General features: G+C 42.5%; 1 protein-coding gene across 3 annotated transcripts in view; it reads right to left on the reverse strand.

The window, feature by feature from the left end:
* Nucleotides 1–24,912, reverse strand: part of LOC149817641 (putative transcriptional regulator SLK2) — a 97,438-nt gene that overhangs the window by 58,532 nt on the left and 13,994 nt on the right. For all 3 annotated transcript variants that reach the window (XM_089985159.1, XM_089985160.1, XM_089985161.1), the window contains exons 5-6: nucleotides 3,657–3,871; nucleotides 3,308–3,376 (exon numbers count right to left, since the gene is read on the reverse strand). In XM_089985159.1, coding sequence (XP_089841285.1) covers nucleotides 3,308–3,376; nucleotides 3,657–3,871 — 284 coding nt within the window. The remainder of the gene's footprint in view (nucleotides 1–3,307; nucleotides 3,377–3,656; nucleotides 3,872–24,912) is intronic.

Raw genomic sequence — 24,912 nt, forward strand, 5'->3', positions numbered from 1 at the left:
TATTTCTCGCCGAGAGTATGTCAGTGCGGATGTATCTTTCTTGGAATTCACTCCATATTACTCCATTTCTGGTTCCCCGCTGCAGGTTGATCCAGTTGAGTCTTTTCCATTACCTATACCTCCTTTTCCTTTGGAATTTGTGCCCTCATTACCGAACCAAACTTCATCCTCTTCCAGATTTAATAATCCTCCATTGGTATATGTGCGTAGAGCTCCACCTCCGCAAGAGCCTTCATCTTCTTCTTCTCCTGAGGTAAGTTCTACTGACAATAGTGATCTTCATGATGATGATAACAGGCCTATTGCCCTACGAAAGGGGACACGACAATGTACCTTATATCCCATATCTCATTTTGTCTCCGATGCCAGAATTGGAAATCAGATGAAGTCTTTTATTTCAGCCTTATCTGCTGAAACTATTCCTCTGAACTATCAACAGGCAGAGCTTGATAATCGCTGGAAGCTGGCTATGCAAGAAGAAATGAATGCTTTAGTATCTCAGCATACATGGGATCTAGTTGATTCCCCAGCAGATGCTGACATTGTTGGATGTAAATGGGTATATACAATAAAGTACAAATCTGATGGTTCTATTGAAAGGTACAAGGCCAGATTAGTAGCGAAAGGGTATACTCAGACATATGGTATTGACTTCTTTGAAACATTTTCTCCTGTTGCACGGATGGGTACCATTCGTCTTGTTCTCTCAGTAGTTGTTCAACGTGGTTGGAGCTTGTGCCAATTAGATGTGAAAAATGCATTTCTATATGGGGATCTATCTGAGACCGTTTACATGCAACAACCTCCAGGATTCGAGGTTGAGGGGGAGTGTCAGAAGGTGTGTAGATTGAGAAAGGCGATTTATGGCTTGAAACAAAGTGCTCGTGCATGGTTTCAAAAGTTGTTTGAAGTGATGTCACGCTTTGGCTTTAATAGGTCAGCAGCAGATCATACACTAATTACAAAGAAAACTAGCTCTGGCATAGTTGTTATGGTGGTATATGTGGATGACATCATTCTTACAGGAGATGATGTGAAAGCTATTGAAGCCACAAAGGCTCATCTTCAAAAACACTTTGTTACAAAAGACCTTGGTTCACTCAGGTATTTTCTGGGTATAAAAGTTGCCAGGAGCCGTGAAGGGATGGTTTTGTCTCAACGGAAGTATCTTCTTGACTTATTAAAGGAAACGAGCATGTTGGGAGTTAAACCAGCAAATATTCCCATGGACCATAAAGTTCAGTTGTTTGAAGAAGGGTCAAAACCAGTTGATAGCAAAAGCTATCGCTCCCTAGTAGGCAAGCTATTATATGTAACTGTGACCAGGCCGGATATTGCTTTAGCCGTAAGCAAAGTTATCCAGTTTATGGACAAACCAACTGAAGTACACTAGAATGCAGCCATAATGATTCTCAGATATCTAAAATCTCTGATGCTGACTATGCTGGATCTGTAGTAGATAGAAAATCTATCACAGGATTCTGTGTGTTTTTGGGAGACAACTTGATTTCGTGGAGAAGTAAGAAACAAAATGTGGTTTCCAGGTCGAGTGCAGAATCAGAATATCGGGCTATGGTCCAAACAGCTGCTGAATTGATGTGGGTTCGTATTGTTCGTCATGATCTTCAGGTGAAGGTTTTCTCTCCCATGACCATGATGTGCGATAACAAAGCGGCAACATATATAGCAAACAATCCTGTCTTTCATGAGAGAACAAAGCACATTGAGGTTGATTGCCACTATGTAAGAGATATGATTCAAGTTTGTCATATCACTACCAAATATCTAAAGTCGAAAGACCAAGTTGCAGATATGTTTACAAAGCCTCTTGCTAGGCCAAATTTCTCAAAATGTTGTGACAAGCTGAGCATGATTGATATCTATGCTCCAGCTTGAGAGGGAGTGTTGAGAATAGGTGGTTTTAAGTTTAAGTCTTTTTTATATTAGAGGTTTTTTGATATTTTGTTTTCATAATGGGCTTAGATGTAATTATTCTTTTTAGCCTCTCTCTATTTAATATAGAGAGAAGCCCTAATCCATGTTTAACGAGTTTTCTATTGTGCAGCTGACTCTCTCTCTCTCTCTCTCTCTCTCTCTCTACACAGGTGGCTGTGCATCGATCATTTTCTACAAATCACAATTAGGGACCTTTTACCCTGAGATTGGTTGTGCCAAAGTTAGGAAGAAGAGACAAAGGATTCCATTCATCTGAGGAGCTTTTTTTCTTTTCCCCCATAAACGACAACCTACTTGAATCTTATCCCTGTTATCTCCCTGAATCCTCTTTGTCTTAATTTACAAAGAAGGCTTGTTAAGCATTGAAATGGAGAATGTGCATTGCTTTAGTGCCCCAATTCCTAATAAGATCATTTTGCTAGCTAGGCAGCAACAGGAGCAGACAAAGGATAATAACTAGAGGAAATTACTAATATTTAATTCAGAGATGATACTATTTACAATAACAAACAACCGACTAGAATGAAATCTCACATCATGAACATCAAAAGGAGCAGTAACAGCCTGCTATAAAACTCACTAACAGTGAGCTACAACAGAATGCAATTGTAAGAAATATATCATCTATTTAATTGCCACAGTTCTTCAAAATTAACTAACAGTAAAATACAATAGATTGCAAATATGGCAATATATATTTTATTTTATTGCATTTGTGCTTTAGTTCCAAAATCCAATGATAGAGGCAAGCCTTAATCATATCCAAGATTTTACACTGCATGAGGAAGGGCAATATTGGACATAAATCCAATTTGGGTGATGGTCTCTTGGGAAGAAAGCATCTCAAGAAAATCGACACCTGTACCAATTTTCATTAATAGAAACAAATCCTTACCTCAAAAAAAGTAATTATGCCTTCTGGTTTTTATTCTCAAAAGCAAGAATCAATAAAGGTCTACATTCTCCTAGAACATTCCTTTTTTTCAGAAGAACTATAAGTGCAACGGATATTTCACCTTTAAAATTGTTGTTTGAATGTGTCACAACAATATCATCACATTGCGAAAAAAGTTGACCACACAAGCGTGCGCGCACACACACACACACACAGTAGAAAATAACAACATATTTTCCTTTGATTGTGGCAGGAAATAGCCCATCCGCTTAACACGTCTACTCATCTCCCTCTAAAATCATGTGGGAAAAATTGCCAGAAAAAAATTTGTAAAAAGATCTCCAATGAAAAACTTATAAGATTAACCCAAATAAAAAAACAAAGTTGACAAAACTGCTCAATTTGTGAGCAAATAATACAACATTTGTAAAGAAGATAATAAACATATATTAGTACCTGAGGTGCCACCAATCTACGAGGCAAAAGCTCCTCATGACGCTGAGCACAGAATTCCCAAGACAAAATCTGAATAAGAAAACAACCTCAGCAAATTCTCAAAGTGATGTCTACATGTCTCCAAAATAGAATCTGAAATTCCAGTTCCATCATGTCATGCTGCCAGATATACAAAATCAATGACATTTTCAATTTAATAAAAAAGGTGAACAAAATTTTGGAAGGTGAATCATGGCTGCAGAGAGCTTCTGGGACTCATTTTTAAACTTATAACTGGTTCAAGATATTATTCTCCTAAAACATTTAAAAGACAGACAAATAGCTAAATATTGATGTCCTAGTTGCTTACCTTCATATCAGGACTGAAAGCAATACGAAGTTGACCTTCACGAACAACGCGGAGCTTCTCATAGACACATTCTTGTACAGCTTTTGCACACTCCAACAACATAATCCCAGAAGGAAGCCTATGCTCCTGGGGCATGTCCAGAAACAAAAGCTCATCTAGAACTCCACTGTTAAACTTTATTTTGTTGAGCCTAGGAAGCACCTGAATGGTAGTTTCTGTCCCATATCCAAGAGTCAAAAAAGGTCTTCAGGAAAAATAGCTAGTAAAAGCAACCTTAAAATGGATAAACAAACTCTTAGCATTCCTATGGTTAAGTTTGATGTGAATTATCTCATGAATTGCAATTATCAAAAAAAAATACAGAAGAAATACTCAAAATGAACTACATATCGATAGAATCATAGAAAGAGATAACATACTGTACAGGCAAATTATTTGAGCAAAGAATACCGAAATCAATGAAGTGCTATACTGCTATGGCAGATCTCTTTGAAGATATCATTCATCAAAAGAAAAGATACAAAATGAAAAACAACAATACAAAACTGTTAGATGACAAAACATCATGCTTACAATAATCACCTAAGTCTCTAGATTCCTTTTCTGCAACCCTTGATCCAGGTTAGATCTTAGATCTTTTCCCATCGATTTGACTCACATCCTCAAAGAAACTGTTGAATCCTTCGGTGTGGAACTTCAATGGCTGAGGCTAAATATTTAAAGATTCTCTGATTCCTTCCCTTCAAAGTGTACCACCATATTAAGGGTATGTCTGGTTGTGTTTTTGAAAAGTGAAATACTGTTCAAAAGAGATTCACTTTCAAAATCTCATGAGACCTCATGAGAAAATGAATCTCACACAAATGATATTCACTTTCTAAATCTTACTTTTGAGGTTTGTGGCAACTCGGTTTGCTTTGGGGTTCTGTGCCATTATGTTTGGTTGCTTTTGAGGTACTGTTCAAATGAGAATCACATGAGATGCAACCAAACATACCCTAAGAGAAGCCACTACTACCAAATGACAAATCACTCTTTGCCTTGGCTTGTAATCCACAAGGCAAAAACCAGAAATTATGAAACTGGAAGGGTGGTAACCACCTCCTGTAAAAACCAAAAATTTTCGCTAATAAATATTGTTGTAGGATGGATGAGAAGCACCGAACCTTGGGTAGAGAGAGAGAGAGAGAGACGGCTGCACATAAAGTAAACTTCATATACGATTAGGGCAGCTACTCTCTACGTTAAATAGAGATAAGCCAAAAGGAAGAAATTACATCTAAGTCCATTATTTAATAAAATTTCAAATCACCTCTAATTTAATAAGGCTTAAACTTAAAACCATCTATTCTCAACACTCCCCCTCAAGCTGGAGCATAGATATTGATCATGCTCAGCTTGTCACAACAATGGAAGAAACTAGGCCTCGCAAGGGCCTTGGTAAAGACATCAGCAACTTGATCTTCGGAAGATACATGATCTGTGCAAATATAACCAGTCTGAATCAAGTCACGTACATAGTGACAGTCAACTTCAATATGTTTAGTCCTTTCATGAAAAACTGGGTTGTTGGCAATATATGTAGCAGCCCTATTGTCACACACCATCACCATAGGTAGGGATACTTTCACCTGAAGTTCGGTCAAAACTGATTTTACCTACATGATCTCAGCTGCGGTCTGAGTCATAGCTCTGTATTCTGATTCAGCACTCGACCTGGCTACAACAGTTTGTTTCTTACTCCTCCAGGTAACAAGATTTCCTCCCACAAAAACACAAAATCCAGTTGTTGATTTTCTATCTTCGATAGACCCCGCATAATCTGCGTCAGTGTAAGCAACAACGTCCAAGGAAGGATTTTGTTTAAACAAGAGTCCTTTACCAGGAGATGATTTTAAGTACCTGAGAACCATCATAGTTGCATCCCAGTGAGCTTTGGTAGGTTTATCCATGAATTGACTAATTTTACTCACGGCTAATGAAATGTCAGGTCTAGTAACGGTCACATATAACAACTTACCCACCAAGAATCTAAAACTAGTACTATCCACATATTCAGATTTCTCATCAAACATGAGTTTTAGGATCCATAGGAATGTTAGCTGGCTTCGCTCCTAGCATTCCAGTCTCTTTTAAAAGGTCCATCACATACTTTCTTTGTGACAAAACTAAGCCCTCTTTGTTTCTTGCAGCCTCAATACCCAAAAAATATCGAAGGGAACCAAGATCTTTAGTAACAAAGTGTTTCTGAAGATGATCCTTTGTTGCGGAAATATCTTGGGCACTGCTTCCTGTTAATATGATGCCATCGACATATACCACCATAACAACAATTCCAGCACTAGTTTGCTTGATAAACAAGGAGTGGTCTGAGACTGACCTGACAAATCCAAACTCCGACAATACCTCAAATAATTTTTGAAACCATGCCCGAGGACTCTGCTTTACTATATGGTACGGAATGTTGGGCTGCCAAGAGACATCATATTCAAAAAATGAGTGTAGCTGAGATGCGTATGCTGAGATGGATGTGTGGAAATACAATAAAAGATAAGATTCGGAACGAGGAGATACGTAAGAAGGTAGGCGTTGCACCCATTGAAAATAAGATGAGAGAGAACCGTTTACGGTGGTTTGGACATATTCGGCGAAGGCCTAATGATGCTCCAGTTAGAAGGATGGAGAAATGGAAAAATATATTAGTTAAAAAAGGTCGGGGTAGGCCTAGGAAGACATGGATGGAGGTGATAGGAAAGAATATGAATGCTTTGAACCTCACCAAGGACATGGCATTGGATAGAAATGATTGGAGGAGAAGGATTCATGTGGAAGACCCATAATGATTTCCTTTTTTGGTTCATATCGCCGACCCCAATTATTTTGGGATGAAGGCGTAGTTGTTGTTATTGTTGTTGTTGCTCGAGGACTCTGCTTCAGGCCATAAATAGCCTTCTTCAACTTGCACACTTCCTGACACTCCCCCTGAACCTCAAAGCCTAGGGGTTGTTGCATATAGATTGTTTCATGTAAATCTCCATACAAAAAGGCATTCTTGACATACAACTGAGACAAGGGTCATCCATAGTGCACTGCAACAGAGATAACAAGACGAATAGTTCCAAGACGAGCGACTGGGGAAAAAGTTTCAAAAAAATCAACACCATAAGTCTGAGTATAGCCTTTTGCAACCAACCGGGCTTTGTACCGTTCAATTGACCCATCTGAGTTATATTTAATGGTATATACCCATTTGTAGCCAACAATATATGCATCAGTTGGAGGATCAACCAAGTCCCAAGTGCCCCTGGAGTATAGGGCATCCATCTCATCCTGCATAGCCTGCATCCATTTGGGGTCGAATAGAGCCTGACTGTGATGAAGCGAAACAGAAGAGGCAGACAAAGCCGAGATAAAATTCTTCATGGATGCCCCAAGATTAACTTCAGAAACAAACTGAGAAATGGGATGAAGGGTGCACTGTCTTTTCCCTTTTCGCAGAGCAATAGGAAGATCCTTATCAAGAGCAGAAACTTCAGTATGTTCAGATATACTTGCCTCAGGAGAAGGAGATAATGGAGGCATGGAGGTAGGTGGTAACCTGTGAGTATACACTATAGGAGGGTTTCTGTATCGAGACTCCCCAGAGGATGGAGCCCCAGGCTGTGGAGTGAACGACTCTAAAGGAAAAGGAGAAATTGGCAGAGGAAAGACATCACCCTGACTCTCATGTAACCTTGGAGTAGTACTCGAGAAATATGGAGTAGACTCAAAGAAGGTAACATCCGCACTGACATACTCTTTATGGGATATAGGGTCATAGCAACGATATCTTTTTTATTGTTAGGATACCCATGGAAAACACATTTAATAGACTGTGAAGCAAGTTTATCTCGATCAGGACCCAGCTTATGCACAAAGCACACACATCCAAAAACTTTAGGGGGGATAGGAAAAAGAGGAACCTCAGGATGGAGAATTTGGATTGGGATCTGTTCTTCTACAGAACTTGAAGGCATGCGGTTTATAAGAAAACCAGCAGTCAAAACTGCATCTCCCCAGTATGATGCAGGCATATTGGATTGAATCATTAGGCACCGAGAAACATTGAGAATTTGTCTATGTTTCCTCTCAGCCACACCATTTTGTTGGGATGTATGAGGACATGTAAATTGAGGTTGAATCCCTTTATCAGAATAGAATTGAAGCAAGTCTTTGGATTTGAACTCAAGAGCATTATCAGTGCGAACAATTCTAACACACATCTCAAATTGAGTTTTTATTTCAACAATCAAAGATTTAAGAATGACAGGGCCTTGAGACCGATCTTTCAACAAGAACACCCATGATAACCTTGAGAAGTCATCAACAATGACCAAATAATAACGACACTGAGACCTACTAGGAATCCTACTCGGACCCCATACATCGACATGAAGAAGATCAAACAATCTCTGACTCGATGGACTTTGACTAGAGGGAAAAGAGTTTCGGCAATGTTTTCCCAATTGACATGTTTCGCATTGAAAAGAAACTGAGGGAGGTATATGAGGAATGACTCGACAAAGTTTTGACAGTGGAAGATGACCCAGACGATGATGCCATAACAAAGGACTCGAGGAAGACGTAACAGCAGAATAGACAGAACCCACTGGTTGATGTAGATAATACACACCACCTTCCTCATAGCCGCCACTGATCCTCTTTCCCGTAAGCAAGTCCTGAAAAGTGCAACCCATAGGATCAAAAATTACCCTACAATTCAGATTGATGACACTAATTTGTCTCCACCACGACAAAAAAAAACTCCACACTATGCATGTCCACAAAAAAAACTGTTACTCTGCTTTACGACGTCTGCGCAACATCCATACCACTCACCAGATCAGGAACCCATGGATTCATCACAACTTGTAGATCTGATCTTCTAGAGACGATCTGTCCAAAAGGAAATCCAGAAATCACCTTCACGCGATCAACCTTTCACGAGCTTTGCCTTCACACGTTCCCAAGAATGTACAATAGCAATAGCATAGTTCAAGACTACTCCCACGATCCACTAAATAATCAGATCTGAAATCAGTCAGATCTGATTCTTTCTCCCCCCCTTTTTTTTCGGCACCCAATATGTAGATCAACAACTGAGTTTGATCTTCACCACGACACACAGATCAGCAACTGCCCCTTTTTGTTTTCGACACCCACAAACGACACAGGGAATTACAATCAGACCTGATTTCAACACAACAAAGACTCACGCTTGCTGCTTCCACGACATGAGCACAACCGAAACTAACATGTTTCTTTCACAAAAAAAATCACGACAGCATGGTTGGTAGGAGTTGTCAATGCAGTCTCCTTGTGGTGATACATAGCAGGTTCAAAACTCAGTGGTACGTTGAATAAAAACTGGTGAGGGTCAACCTAACTTAGCTTTCAAAAAAAAATCACGACAAAAAAATCACGACCCAGCAGGTAATCACGACAGGTGCTGAAATCACAACAAAAGTTGAACTTACGACAGCTGTAAATCATGACAGTTGTTGTTGAAATCATATAGATAGATGTTGTAACTCACGACAGCATGAGAAAAAAAATTTCACGACCCAGCAGAAATCACGGTAGATGCTGAAATCACGACAGATGAAGAAGGAAGATCATTTCTTCAAGGGACACGATACAAAATCACGGCAGCAGTACATATAATCTGTTATAAGCTGCCAAACCCAAAAAATCACGACATGGCTCAAGGGTTACGGCTGCCAAATCTGAAGCCACACTTCCACGATGCTCCCTTAGATCTGATGACACGTCTTAAAAGAAAACTGACCATATTTGAATATATCATTTTTTTTAAGGTGTAGATCAACCGTAGATTGTTCACGATCGATCACGCTCCCACGATCGACTGCTCTGATACCATGTTGAAGGATGGATGAGAAGCACCGAACCTTGGGTAGAGAGAGAGAGAGAGACGGCTGCACAGAAAGTAAACTTCATATACGATTAGGGCAGCTACTCTCTATGTTAAATAGAGATAAGCCAAAAGGAAGAAATTACATCTAAGTCCATTATTTAATAAAATTTCAAATCACCTCTAATTTAATAAGGCTTAAACTTAAAACCACCTATTCTCAACAAATATATTACGAAATAGGCAATTTGGGCCTCAAGTCCACATTTCGGATCTAGGACTCATAAAGTGGTCTTTATATCCACAATTATAATAAAACTAATAATAAAAATATAAATAACAAATGTTTAAAACAAATAAATACATATATATATGTGTATATATAAACCTAATACGAGGATCCACAGTTGGATCCATCCGGATCCAACTTGTGGATCCATATGGTAGGGGTAAAGCACGAACCCCACTCGAGGTCGGTTACCGGGTCTCGAGTCCAGACCCGTGACACACCCGATGTAACAGGTATAAGAGGAAAGAAAAGGGGCAACCCGATAAGCCTGTAACAGAAACAAGAAAGGGGCAGGGGGGGTTACGCAGGGCGTAACCGACCCCGCGCCTCTCGGCAAGAGGAGAGGGGGGTCTGGGCCGATAAAAGGAGGAGTGGATAGAGGGTTTTTCCCTCTTCACTCAGTGTCTCTCTCTGTCTCTGTCGAGTTGGGTGCGCATCGGAGAAAAAGGGCACGCCGGAGTGAGGGTTTTGTCGTCGGCAAAGCTCCGGCCATCCGCAACCTTCAAGGGCTCCTCGAACAACCCTCTGTCACGGCAGTGAGTGGAGCAACACCAGCCGGCCCTACCCACGCGATTGTAGCCTCCGATCGCCGGAAAAGCTTCAAAAAGGTACGGGTCTTCTTGGAATCGGGGTGAGGAATCGAGCATGGGTTTGATTCCATGAGTGGATTTGAGGGGAGGATTTGGGGTTCCTGTCAACCCTAAACCTAAAACCCCAAATCTATGATTTGGGGGTTTTGAATTTTTTCTGATGAGGGGTGTTTTTTTTTTTATTTCTGGAAAAGGGGCGGCTCAAGAGAAGTTGTGGCATTATCAACTTTGATATCGTTAAGATAAGGCTGTTAAATTTTTTTTAAAGGGCCATTAGTCATTCAGTCCTAAGAAGATAGTTCTTGTGATAATGCTGAAATACTCTTTGTTTAAAAGTCATTTGATACTGTTTAGTTGAATAAATGAAATAGCTTTATTTACACTTTAGTTTAGGCATTAAGATGTTTGGGGATTTTCACTAGGTGACTTTAAGTCTTATTTCTTAAGAGTTTTGTGGATGATTTTCTCAGTATACAGGATTTTCTTCATTAAGCACGAGTGCACAGTTTCCATATTTATAGCTCCAAGGCCTAAATCGTGCATGTTGATGCATGTGAAAGCAATGGTTATAGTAAATATACCTCCAGTGCTTTTAACAATGCCTTTTAAATCACAGAACTAAACCAAATCTCCTGCCCAATTAAATACGGGGAGTCAACTGCAAACATAGGCCCATCTTTGAGACAAGCTTGGCTATATTGCATCCTCGGGCTGCAAGATAACTTGTGCACTGCGACTTTTCATGTAGCTATTTCTTTGCTATTCAACTGTCTACACTAGGATGTTGCTTGTATTTGGGTCACATTTAGTTTCATGTAGTAGCAAGAAGCAACTCATATATGTTGTCTATGTTACAACAAAATGTGCAATTTTAATATCGGCAAATCCAGATTAAAGTAACAAGATAGAAGTACTATTTAAATCTGTTAGACCGGTTTAATATGACAAGATTAAAAACATAAAGTTGGACAAACATTTTGCTCGAGAAAAGATTGAAGGTGAGCTTTAGGCTAAAATTTTATTTAGAGATTATGCAAATGACAAATTTGTTTACTAAGAACCTTGAAGAGGTGGTGTTAGTGCTAATGTTGAAAATATTTTTGGTAATATCTAACAATGGGATCTGTTACATAATGGCATTGATGCATGCTAAGGCATTTATGGAACTGAACCTGTTATTCAAAATGAGATCAACCTAGAGGAGGCAGCCTATTACCTTTTTCCTCCCTTGTTGCTGTCATCTAGCCTTCTCTCTTCTCTGATCTTTCATATGAGAGGTCTTATTTTGGTACAGGCGCATACATGATATGAATGTGTGCAGCCCTGAAGTTTCAATTGCTGAATCTAGGTTATGTTCATGTGTGTGGATGTTAACACATGAAAAGGTTTCCTGTGCCTATATCGATGGGACATGTTTATTTATCGTGCATTTATGGATTTGTTTTGAGTACATGTGCATACACGAAATCGATGTGTGTTTAGCATGTAAAATCAGGTATAAATGTCCTTATGTGTTTATGGATAAATGCATGTGTGTTAAGTGATTACATGAAAGTACTTACACATGGATGGTCACACATGCATATATGACTGTAGAAGCTCATGCACATTGTTAAAATGGTATGAATGAATGTGCATTTGGAATCATGTTGGTATTATTGCATACATTGCAAGTTGTTATGATTTTTGCATACGATGCATCGATGGCCTAAATGGACCATCATCGGCCGGGAAAGCCGTGGGTTGGTTTACTTTCACATATGTTTTTAACTGCATCATTTGAACCACATAAGATGGTTTCGCACATTACTATACTGTTCTAGTTGATTATACGGGATGGAGTTCCATAAGGATCCCCGCAAGGGAGGATGTGGGTTTTCACTTTACTTTTGCATATGGTGTTGCAAACTTAAAGAACTAACTTTAATAAAAAATTATAATAAAAAGAACAGTGTAATATACATTCTGGGATATCTCATCTGAAGTATGAGAATCTTAGAGATCCGATCTTAGGGAGACTGTGAGGATACAAAAACTTTGTGTGCTGTAATTTGGTCCCCTGAACCCGATATTGAGGTTCTTTCTCCTGACCACGGTTTTAGGGAGAGTCTATCACTTTACCCGGGAGTGGTGTGCTTGACACAGCTGTTGTTTATGGTACCAAGGAAGTGGCACTTGTGGGCGTAGGGTGTCCCTTGTGTCCCCGACATTAGATGTGGAGGTCTAATGTTCCGAAGGTGATTCGGTCGAGGGCTAAGATGGAACCCAATAATAAATACAAATTGTGTGCTAAGCTACCCTGGGAACCTACTTAACCTCGAGGATTGTACTCGTTTGGTGTATCCGCGGGCAACGGTAATTAAAAAAGAGGAATTTAAAGTTGCGTGCATTTAATAGGGCATGCATATGGAAAGATGGAACTTAAATGAAAGATAACAGAAAAAAATCATGCATTTTCCTGTTATGCATTAGATCATGCATGTTTGAATCATTCTCTATATCATGACATGATTTGGTGGTAGCATATGATTTACTTCTTGAAATCATGTTGCAAGGTTTGGTTATTTAGTTCTTGATATATGGTATTGCTTTACTGTTCTTGACGGGTGAGCATATGTAATTGTTGGTAGGTATGAATATTTGAATTCTGTAAATCTTATATCTGCACTCACTCAAATCATTACATGAAATCTTATCCATGTTCTTTGTCTCACCTGGTTTCTTTAGAAGTAGTTGTGCTCAGAATTTCGGTTCTGACACCCTACTTTGTTGGTTTTTCACAGGATATGGTGAACAGTAAGGTTGGACTAGCTACTGAGGATGGATGAGAGTCATACTTGGGCTTGTCAGCTTCAGCAGGGGACAGAGTGGCTCTTTCTTCAATCCTTCTTGTTTTCTTAGTTGTTTACTTTGAGTTGAATAAAACATTGTCTCTGAAATTTACTTTTACTCATAAATAAAGAAATTTTTTTTGTTCTTATGGATGATGGTTGCAAGTTCGTTTGTGGTGTTTGGGATATCCAGTTGGAATTGGAACTGTGAGGACCCCAGGTCTCTGGGAAGTTTTCTGCAACTATTATAAATATATATATATATTCCGCATTTTTAAAAGGGTATGGATTGGGGTCGTTACACCTCCTCCCAGCCCCCATCACCCAATGTGTTAGTTAGCAGCAGGTCACCTTGTAAAACCCAGTTTAACAAAAAAAATGGGGACTCGGGTCGAGTCTGGACCTGACCCGGATCCATACCCGAACCAGCCCTTCCCATCGAAAGGGGGCTTTCGGGGGCTGGCCATGGGCGACACATACGAGGCCGCCCGCCCCCCTGTTTGTTATAAAAAGGCGAGAGGGGAGGGCTTACGAGCCTCTCCCCCGATCCCCCGACTCTCTCTTATCTCTCCCCCTCTGTCTCTGTCTCTCCCTCCCCGACTCCATCTCACCCAAGTTCCCTCACTCTCCCTCTCTGGCGAGCTCCCTTCACGGCAACCACTCTCCGGCGAGTTCCCTTCACGGCGACCACTCTCCGGCTATGTCAAAGGGACTCGGCAAAACAGATGCCGCACCTGCGTCGACGCGACGCGGGTGCGCGTGCGGCACCGGGTGCGGTCAACACGACCCTGGGTGCGATCAACGCACCTAGGGTCATTTTTGTCTACTGTTTGGGCGTTAAAAAAAAATCCTCGATGAAAAGGAATATTAGGGCAAAAAAAAATTGCCCTAATCTCTCCTCTCCTCTCCCCCTGAGCTCAAGCTCTCTCCCATCGCCGCCCCATCTCCGCCTCCCAGGCTCCTCCTCTCGGCCCCTCCTCTCCTTTCGCATGTATGTACCCTCTCTCACTCTCTTCTTGGGTCGGCAGGGGAGGGGCCGAGCACCCCCTTCCCTTCTTGCTCTCTTGTTGGGTCAACAGGGAAGGGGCCAAGCCCCCCCCCCCCTCTCGGTCTCTTGTTGGGTCGGTAGGGGAGGGGCTGAGTCCCCCGTGCTCCTTCTGTTTTTGGTAGGGAAGGGGTTGAGCCCCTCCCTGTTTTTGGCAGGGGAGGGGTCGAGCCCCCCACCCTACTCCCTTTGATTTCAGGGGAGGGGCCGACCCCCCCCCCCTCGCTCTCTTGTTGGGTCGGCAGGGTAGGGGCTGAGCCCCCCCTGCTCCCTCTGTTTTCGGCAGGGGAGGGGTCGAGCCCCCCTCGCTCTCGCTCTCTTGTTGGGATGGCAGGGGAGGAGTTGAGCCCCCCCTTCTCCCTGTGTTTTCGACAGGGGGAGAGGGTCGAGTATAATTGATTTGAAAATTTTAATGTATTTTATTTTGTTTTCAGGATAAAAATGACGGATAAAGGGAAAGGACTTGCGTCATCCTCATCCCAACATTTGAGTTCTGCTGCTAGTTTTGCTGATAGTTGCAGTGGGATTGATGATGTAGGGCCACTATGGGTACATGTAGATAAACTTGCAAAAACTGGAGAAGGAGGTGGTGGAAACAAGAGATTTCGATGCAAGCTCTACGAAAGAGATTTTGTTGGGTCTTACACAAGAGTGAAGGCTCATTTGTTGAAGATACCAGGACATGGCATTTCAGCTTGCAGAAAAGTTGATGAGGCAATGCGAAGACAATACAAGAAAATACAAGAAGAATATGAGAAGAGAAAGGGCAATGGCCAATTCTTCTGCAGTTAGTGTGTCATTTGCAAGCCACCAAAAAGATGTTGAAAAAAAAAAAAAAGTCAATGTAGGAGGTAGAGGAACGATACAAGCAGCATTCAATACATATGGAAGAAAAGAATTGGATAGAAAAGTTGGGAGGTATTTTTATTTTCGTTCACTCTTATTTAATGCGGCTAGAAATCCTTATTGGAAGGATTTAGTAACATCCTTGGCAAATTATAATTTGAGTGGTTATGTGCCTTCAAGTTCAGAAAAAATATGAACCACACTTCTTGCAAAAGAGAGGGCAAATGTGGAGAGGTTGCTAGAGATTAAAAAATATTCATGGGAGCAAAATGGAGTTTCTATTGTGTCTGATGGATGGACAGATATTCAAAGGCGTCAATTAATCAATTAAATTGCTTGTTCGCTTAGTGGCCCAATATTCTTGAAAGCAGTTGATGCATCTGGAAAAAATAAAAATGCAGAAGGGATTGTTTATAGAAGTGATAAAAGAAGTGGGTAATCAGAAAGTGGTACAAATCATTACAGACAACGCTCCAGTTTGTAAAAGTGCAGCGTTGAGTTTAGAGAATGAGTACCCTCATATTTTTTGGACTCCCTGTGTAGCACAGGGCTTTAATCTAGCCTTAAAGAGCATCTGCAACCCCAAAGAAGAAGAAAATTCACAAGCATATGCTTTATGTTCATGGATTGAAGATTTAGAAAGAAATGTGAAAAGCATTAGGAATTTTGTTGTTAACCATCATCGTGCTAATCCTATATTTAATAGGCATTCTGATTTGAAATTGTTGAAGGTCGCTGAAACACGTTTTGCGTCCATCATTGTGATGATGAAGAGGATTAAAAGAGTGAAGAATGCTTTGATTAACATGGTGACTGATGAAAATTGGACATTCTATCGTGCTGATAATGATATCAAGGCTCAAAAAATTAAGAAATCCATTCTTGATTATGAGTTTTGGGACAGAGTGGTATACTTCCTTCAATTTATGCAACCTATTTAGGAAATGTTAAGAGAAGTTGATAAGGATGAGCCCATGCTTCACAGAATTTATGAAATGTGGGATAATATGATTGAAAAAACACAAGCTATAGTTTTCAAGCATAAAGAAAAAAATCCTACATTGGATGATTCAGATTTTTTTAATCATATTCATTCAATTTTAGTCAGAAGATGAGATAAGAGCAACACTCTTTTGCATTGCATGGCACATTCTCTTAATCCAAAATATTATGCAAATAAGTGGCGGGCTGGTGGTATTGGTTGTGTCCCTCCAAATTTAGACCCAGAGCTATCAAGACATAGAAATATGTGTATGACAAGACTTTTTTGAGAAGCATATCTTCTACATCAAGTCACACAAGAGTTTGGAAAATTTTCATCTTCGAGATTATATGGACCGGCATTATTCGCGAGACAAGAAGATAATATAGATCTTATCACATGGTGGTCAACATTTAGATCAGAAACACCTCTTCTCCAATGTCTTGCATTAAGATTGCTATCGCAGCCTGCTAGTTCATCTTGTTGTGAAAGAAATTGGAGCACATATTCTCAAATCCACAACATGAAGAGAAACAAACTCACTAGCAAACGTGCAGAGGATTTAGTATATATTTATTCAAATCTTCGATCGAAGCAATGATGAATACAGGTACTAATTTGTTCTCTTAGTTATTTGATTATTTCTTAGTTTTCATTTAAATATACTTGTATTGTATTTATCATTTTCAAATTGGGTTTATAACGCAGACAAGGAACATCCAAATTTTGGGATGTATACCCACAAGAGTGTGACTTCGAGGGAGAACATGATTTCAACATAACAAACATGGATTTAGCTGAGCCCAGTATTCCTTTTAATGATGCATTTGATGATGAAGAAGAAAATTATTAACATCCATTACTTCATCAGGATATACTTTGATATGTAATTTAGTACTTTTATACTTATTTGATTGATATTTCGGTCGATTTGTGTAATTACTTTACTTATTTGATTGATAATTTGATATTTAGGTTGATATACTGCATGCATGATAAATCATATTATGACTGTCACGGGCCTATTTCTTTCAATGGGCCAGCGCGGCGCGACGGTCCTTCCTCACCGCCGCAAGCCTACTTGTCAGCTCGCTTGCCGATCGCGGAAGCTTGTAATCAGAGTGCAAGAGATCAAGAGAGAATAGAGGGAGAGAAATTGCAATCACAAGAAACAATCACAACGAGGGTGAACAAAAGAAAGCTCAACGCATTTACTTCATTCACAATTTTGCCCGCAGGCTATTACAGTTCAAGTATACGGGCTGCCCCTTCGGGGTATTGATTCACCTAAACCGGGCAGCTTACATCAGACTCAACAAAAGCAAAACAGACTTTAAGCGCAACTGTACATTGTAAGTAGCAATGGAACATGCTCCCCCCTTCAAATCATGCGTCGTCCTCGGCGCCATCTGTTTCGTGGTAAGCCCTGACTTCAGCCGGGTAGCGGCTGTTCATTCGAAATGCAGGCTCCCACGTTGGTTCCGTTGTTTCCTCCCACTGCACCAAGTATTTCTTCGCTTGTCCAAAGAAGTTGACCCTGTGGCGAAGGATCTGACTGAGGTGCTTCTCGGCCCGTTGTGTTGTCGGAGCCCTCTGCATGATGGGAGTGTGTTGTGGCACACTGCATTCTGGGTCTCCATCATCTGGATGGAACTGCTTGAGGTTGCACATGTAGAACACCGGATGCACCTTGAAGTCTGGGGACAACTCCAGCTTGTATGCCAGCTTGCCCACCTTCTTTGTGATGGTGAAAGGTCCCTCATACTTTCGGAGTAGTCCGCGGTGCCACCCGCGGAAGATGCCTGTTCGACCAAGATATAACTTCACCAACACTTGGTCCCCAACTTGGAACTCTGCGGGCCGACGGTGTTTGTCCGCCCACTTCTTCATTCTCTTTGCCGCTTTGTGTAAAAATGCCTTTGCGAACTCGTTTTGCTCGTGCCAGTCGCGAACAAACTGATAGGCGAAGGATGGCCTTGCCTTTTCTTGTGTGGCAAGAGTGTGCAGGGTCAGTGGCTGCTGCCCCGTGGCTATCTCAAACGGACTGTGGCCTAAAGACTCGCTCTTCTGCAGATTATAACAAAATTGTCACATCAAGAAGCTTCACCCAGATTTTCTGATTGGCACTAACAAAGTGCCTAAGGTATTGCTCCAGTATCCCGTTGATGCGCTCTGTCTGCCCATCTGTCTGCGGATGAAAGCTTGTTGAAAACAACAACTCAGAGCCAAGTAGCCGAAATACTTCATGCCAAAACTTGCCCGTGAAGCGAGCATCGCGATCACTCACAATGCTCTTTGGTATGCCTCAGTGCTTCACCACATGCTTTACGAACAACTCTGCAGTCTTCTCTGCAGGGCACTCCTTGGAAGCTGGGATGAAGGTGGCATACTTTGAGAAACGATCCACCACAACCAAAATAAAGCTTAGGCCCTCTACCTTCGGCAGACTAACAATAAAGTACATGGAGATGCTATCCCAAGGACGTTCTGGAATTAGTAGAGGCTCAAGGAGACCGGCAGCCTTCTGGTTTGTCCCCTTATCTTGCTGGCAGATGAGGCATGTTCGCACATACCCCTAAACACCGTCTCTCATATGCGGCCAATAGTAGCCGCGCTCAAGGAGTGCTAAGGTCCGCTCCTGACCAGGATGGCCGGCCCATAGTGTATCATGGCACTCCTTAAGTAGCTATCGGCGAAGGCTTCCCCACCGTGGCACAAAGATGCATCCCCCTTTTGTTATGAGGAGGTCATCCTGTAGCCAAAATCGTTGAGTCTTCTCTGCCTGCGCCAGAGAAACAAGGTGTTGTGCGGTCGGATCCTGCTGCGTACCTTCGCGGATGCGGCCTAGCAATGCACCCTCCAAATGCACTTCAAAAGGCTCTGCGCGCGCAGCTGCTAGTTCAGCCCTACGGCTCAGGGCATCCGCCACAACATTGGTCTTTCCAACCTTGTACTCCAAGGCAAAGTCGAACTCAGCCAAAAACATCTGCCATCGAGCTTGTTTAGGCGTCAACTTCTTCTGCGTATGAAAATAGCTTGTGGCCACATTGTCCGTCTTGACGACGAACTCGACACCCAAAAGGTAGTGTCGCCAGGACCTGAGGCAATACACAATGGCGGTCATCTCACGTTCATGCACTGTGTAACGTCTCTCTGCATCTTTCAACTTGGACTCTCATATGCGATCGGATGACCATCTTGCATAATAACTCCGCCAATGGCAAAGTCTGAGGCATCCGTGTGGACTTCAAAGGGTCTCGAATAATCAGGCAGTCGCAACACTGGCTCCCTCACTAAGGTTTTCTTCAAGCCATCGAAGGCATCTTGGCACGCTCCTGTCCAGAGCCATACTCGATTCTTCTTTAACAAATCTGTGAGGGGCGCAGCAATGAGGGAATAACCTTCGATGAAACGCCGATAATAGTTTGCCAAACCGAGGAATGATCGCAATTCTGGCACTTTGCTTGGCGGAACCCATTCCTGGATGGCCCTTATCATCTGCCTATCCATACGCAGCACACAACGCCCACAACGTGGCCAAGGAAGCTGATCTCCTCCTACCCGAAGAGACACTTCTCTCGTTTGACACAGAGGTCATTCTCCTTCAACACCTGAAACATTGTTCGCAAGTGCCCGATATGTTCCTCCATGTTGTTGTTGTAGATCACGATATCATCCAGGTAGACTAACACAAACTTGTCTAAGGGTAGAAGATCTGGTTCATTAAAGTCGTGAACGTGGCTGGAGCATTTGTCAACCCGAATGGCATTACTAGAAATTCGTAAGCACCATAGCGGGTAACGCAAGTTGTTTTCGACTCATCACCTTCAGCAATCCTCACCTGTCAGTAACCCGATTGCACATCTAGCTTAGAAAAGATACGGGCACTGTCTAGCTGATCGAACAAGTCCACTATCAATGGCAATGGGTACTTGTTATTCACCGTAACCTTGTTCAAAGCACGGTAATCCACACATAACCATTTAGAGCCATCATGTTTCATCTGGAAAAGGACTGGGGCACCAAATGGGGCTTTTGATGGACGAACAATGTCTGCGTCCAACATCTCATCTAGTTGCTTGCGCAGCTCATTCAGTTCAGCTGGCCCCATACGGTATGGAACCATTGCGGGAGGCTTCGCTCCCGGGGTCAACTCAATCTTGTGGTCGACCTCACGTCTTGGCGGAAGACGATTTGGCAATTCCGGGGGCATCACCCCCCGAAACTCCTCCAATAGTGGGGCTAGGGTCGGCGGCACTGCTGCTTCTACCTTCCCTTCATCTGCACGCACTGCAACTAAGAATGTCTGCTCCCCATGCTTGATACCCTTCTTCAGTTGCAGTGCCGATAACACTGAAGACTTGCCTTTCTGCGTAATGCACTGCATTGTGTGTGACAAGTCTGACCCCATGATCGTCAACGTGTTAAACTTTGGCAGCATCATAACATTCTGTCTTCGTAGAAACTCCATACCCAGAATCACCTTGAAATCGTCCAGGGGCACCATAGAGAAGTTGGCTTTGCCGACCCAACTCCCCACTTGAGTAACCACATCTCTTGCTTCACCAAGGATGGGCTTGGCCTCAGAGTTTACTGTTTTGATAGTCCTCTGCTTTGGCCCAGTTTTCAAGCCCAACCGCTCTGCCTCTTCCCGCGAGACAAAGTTGTGTGTGGCCCCCGAGTCTACCATTGCTGAAGTAGACTTTTCATTCATAATGACTTCTACGTACATAAGTTCCTTACTGACCTGCATGTTCTTAGCTGCGCAACTTCTAGCTGCGTTAATCGATCGCATGGCCCCCATCCTTGGTTGCATGGTCTCAGTGTCACTGCATTCAGTATCGTTGCATTCTTCCCGTGCAGCATTGGCTTGTCCGTCGTCCTTTACAAGGCGCTTTGGGCACTGCCTGGGGATATGTCTATCGCCGCAGAACCAACATGTCACAACCGCACCCTTGTTGCTGTTGTTATGCTTTGTGAAGTTCTGTTTCTTTTCGGATTGATGGCGTGTCGACGCCTCACCTTTATCATTGCGTTGCTCATCCTTATTGCCTCTGTGGTCAGGCTTCTTCCCAACTTTGGTTGATGGGGTGAAAGGCTTGCGCTGAGTGTCAACTAAACGCTCAGCCGCCACATATGCATCTTCCAAAATACGGGGGTTGCTCATTTCCACTTCAGACTGTGCCCATGGCTGAAGTCTCACAATGAACCAGTTGAGCATGTCGTCTTCTGGCATGTTAGGTATCTCCAGCATAAGCTTCTGGAACGTTCTGACATAGTCTTGCAACGAACCAGTGTTTTGAGCTCACGAACCATCCGATAAGCTTGCCTCTGCGCATTTCTTGGCATAAAGTAGTTGCGCAACTCCATTTTGAAGTCATCAAAGGTGTCTATCACACATTGACCCCTCACCATGTCATTGCGCTTCCGCCTCCACCAAGCGATAGCATCTCCATCAAGTAAGGCCGCTGCAGCCTTAATCCTCAGATCTTCGAGGTTCACGTTCTGGATATCCAAGTAGTCTTCTACTTGGAACAAGAAGTTCTCAATGGCCTTGCTATCGCGAGAACCATTGAATTTTGCGGGTCTTGGTACATCAATCCTTGATGGTCTCTCATCATTTCCGCCATTTAGGGTCACCGTCCGCTGCAACGTATGGTTCTTCAACTGAAGCTCCCCTACTTCAGTCTGCAAGTCGACCAATGTAGTCGTAAACGAAGTGACCTGCCCCATTAATAAGGTTACCTTCTCTTGCAGGCTCGCCACCACATCATTAAGTCCATTGAATTATTCATGTGCGCGTGAAATCTCTTCCTCGTGCGAAGTCACCCCTTCCACCAGCTTGTTAACAATTGCAGCCAACTCTTCTTGGCCCCGAGGTGAACCCATTTCCTCAGCTTCAGCAACTGCCTTGCCTTTGGTGTTGCGCAAGTTTTGATAAGGCGCCACGATGTCTTGCTCACAAATTGCAGCCTATCGGCGTGTCTGTCGACACCGACTCCGGAGTCCCTTCCCCAGCACGAGAACGGGTTGTAGTACCACTTGTCACGGGCCTATTTCTTACAATGGGCCAGCGTGGCGCGACGGTCCTTCCTCACCGCCGCAAGCCTACTTGTCAGCTCGCTTGCCGATCGCGGAAGCTTGTAATCAGAGAGCAAGAGAGAATAGAGGGAGAGAAATTGCAATCACAAGAAACAATCACGAGGGTGAACAAAAGAAAGCTCAACGCATTTACTTCATTCACAATTTTGCCCGCAGGCTATTACAGTTCAAGTATACGGGCTGCCCCTTCGGGGTATTGATTCACCTGAACCGGGCAGCTTACATCAGACTCAACAAAAGCAAAACAGACTCTAAGCGCAACTGTACACTGTAAGTCGCAAGGGAACAATGACAATTTTTAGTGTTAAATGTTAAACTGTTAAAACTTCAAAATTATATATATATATAATTACATTTTTTCCCCTGCCGCACCCGGGTTTTTTGGAAGTGCTGCACCCGCACCCGCACCCATGTGACATAGCTCCCCGGCGACCTCCCTTCTCTCCGGCAGCCTCAGGTGAGTCCCCTCCCTCTCGCTGTCTCCTCTCCCGATAACGGCAGGCAGGGCCAAAAGCCCATGCGACTCTCTCTCTCTCTCTCTGTTTACCTTCCGACAAGGGGGCATCGGCCCCTGCCCCTCTTCTTTTCAAAAATCCAACAAGGGTCGATGGCCCCTGCCTTTTTTCTCATGAATGATATGGCCCCTGCCTCTTTGAAAGCCGTGGGGGCCTTTGGCCCTTGCGCTCCGTCTCTCTGCTCGTTTCCTTGGCAGGGGCCATCGGCCCCTGCCCCTTTCTTTTAAAAATCTAGCAGGAGCCGAAGGCTCCTGCCCCTCCTTTCTTTAAAACCCAGCAAGGGCCTCCTAAGGCCCTTGCCCCTCTTTTTGAAGACCCAGCAGGGGCCGATGGCCCCTGCCCCTCTCTAAACCGACAATGGCCTCTGGCCCCTGTCCCATTTCCTGTCGAGCAAAGTTCGACAGGGGCCATTTGGCCCCTGCCTCATCTTCCGAGGGTCGCAGGTGGGCATTTGGCCCCTGCGACCCCTTTTCTCTCTCGTTTTGCCTTCCGACAGGCCAACGGAAGGGGTTGGGAAGCCCCCTTCCATTCGGGGTAGAACTGTTGGCCCTTGCCTCATGTTTCTTCAGGACTCGACAGGGGCCCTTGGCCCTGCCTCGTTCTTTTAAAAATAAGCTGACAAGGGCCAAAGACCCCTGTCTCGTCTTTTGGGAAACTAGCAGGGGCCTTTGGCCCCTGCCGCCCGATTATGTCCGACAGACAGTGGAAATAAGCCCATGCCCGACCTTTGTTCTGTTTTCAATTAAGATTCATGCTAATATCATACTCTTGCAGTGTTACGCAACGAAGCCCATTCGCGCCCCGCGAACTAAACCAACTATCACCTACGCTCGTAGACGACTTCTTCCTCGCAATACCCCAAGGTAGGAGAAGTTGCACAAGGACTTAAATAATTAAATCGAGCTTAAATAATTAAAGATTGAAAGGACTTAATTAATATTTATATACATATACGTATATAAGTATGCTTTTAATTCAAGGACGCGGTTTCGCGATCCTTGTCCTTTGCTTTCGCATTTCCTGTTTTTGTTTGCCGTCGCGCTTTGCACCCAGACTTTTGCTTTCGTATTTACTACTTAGTAGTCTTTTAATTCAAGAACGTGGTTTCACGATCCTTGTCCTTTGCTTTCGCATTTCATGTTTTTGTTTGTCGTCGCGCTTTGCGCCCAGGCTTTTGGTTTCGTATTTACTACTTACTTTTAATTCAAGGACGTGGTTTCACGATCCTTGTCCTTTGCTTTCGCATTTTCTGTTTCTGTTTGTCGTCGCGTTTTGCGCCCAGGCTTTTGCTTTCGTATTTACTACTTACTGTCTTTTAATTCAAGGACGTGGTTTCGCGATCTTTGTCTTTTGCTTTCGCATTTCATGTTTCTGTTTGAGGAATACCTTTTCCACTATTTTACCCGATATGTTTTGGGAAAATCCTTGATCTGGGACAAGATCAAGTTGTTGGGCGATGGGTTCTTTTGCAAAGCTCATTCACCAAGACCAGTGTCGAGACTTGCGTAGCACCCAGACACTGCGTCATCAGATGCGAGATTCGAGAAAATCACATGCCATATGTAGGCAAGTTGTTGATCGTTTTGAAAGATTTAGAATGTTAAAATAACTTTTTAAAACATTATATGTAAAACCCGAAAATTTTAGTTTAAAATATTTTTAAAATATGCAAATTGGGCCTAGATCCAATTTGCAGATCCAGGACCCATAAAGGGGTTTTCCGCATAAATTTAGCTCGTAAATTTGATATGTACGTATAAGTACAATAATTTTAATTAATTAAATAATTCGGAGAATAATTATTCAATGGGCGTGCATAGATGGGTATGGGATCCATATACCGGATCCATATATATATATATATATATATATATATATATATATATATATATATATATTTATATCTATATATATATATATGTATAATCATAAATAAATAATATTAATGTTAGTAATAAAATAGAAATATACATAAATATATATAGAGAGAGAGAGCGAATTCGAGGATCCACAGTTGGATCCACTTGGATCCAACTTGCGGATCCATTTTGATGGGGGTTAAAATTATATGTATAATGTGAAACTCAAATTTAATAAAATTTTAATTTTTAAAACTTATCCGAGGATCCACAGTTGGATCCATTC

This window comes from Nuphar pumila, chromosome 13 (genome assembly GCF_984573655.1).
Source record: "Nuphar pumila chromosome 13, dmNupPumi1.hap1.1, whole genome shotgun sequence".
In the NCBI taxonomy this organism is placed as follows: Eukaryota; Viridiplantae; Streptophyta; class Magnoliopsida; order Nymphaeales; family Nymphaeaceae; genus Nuphar; species Nuphar pumila.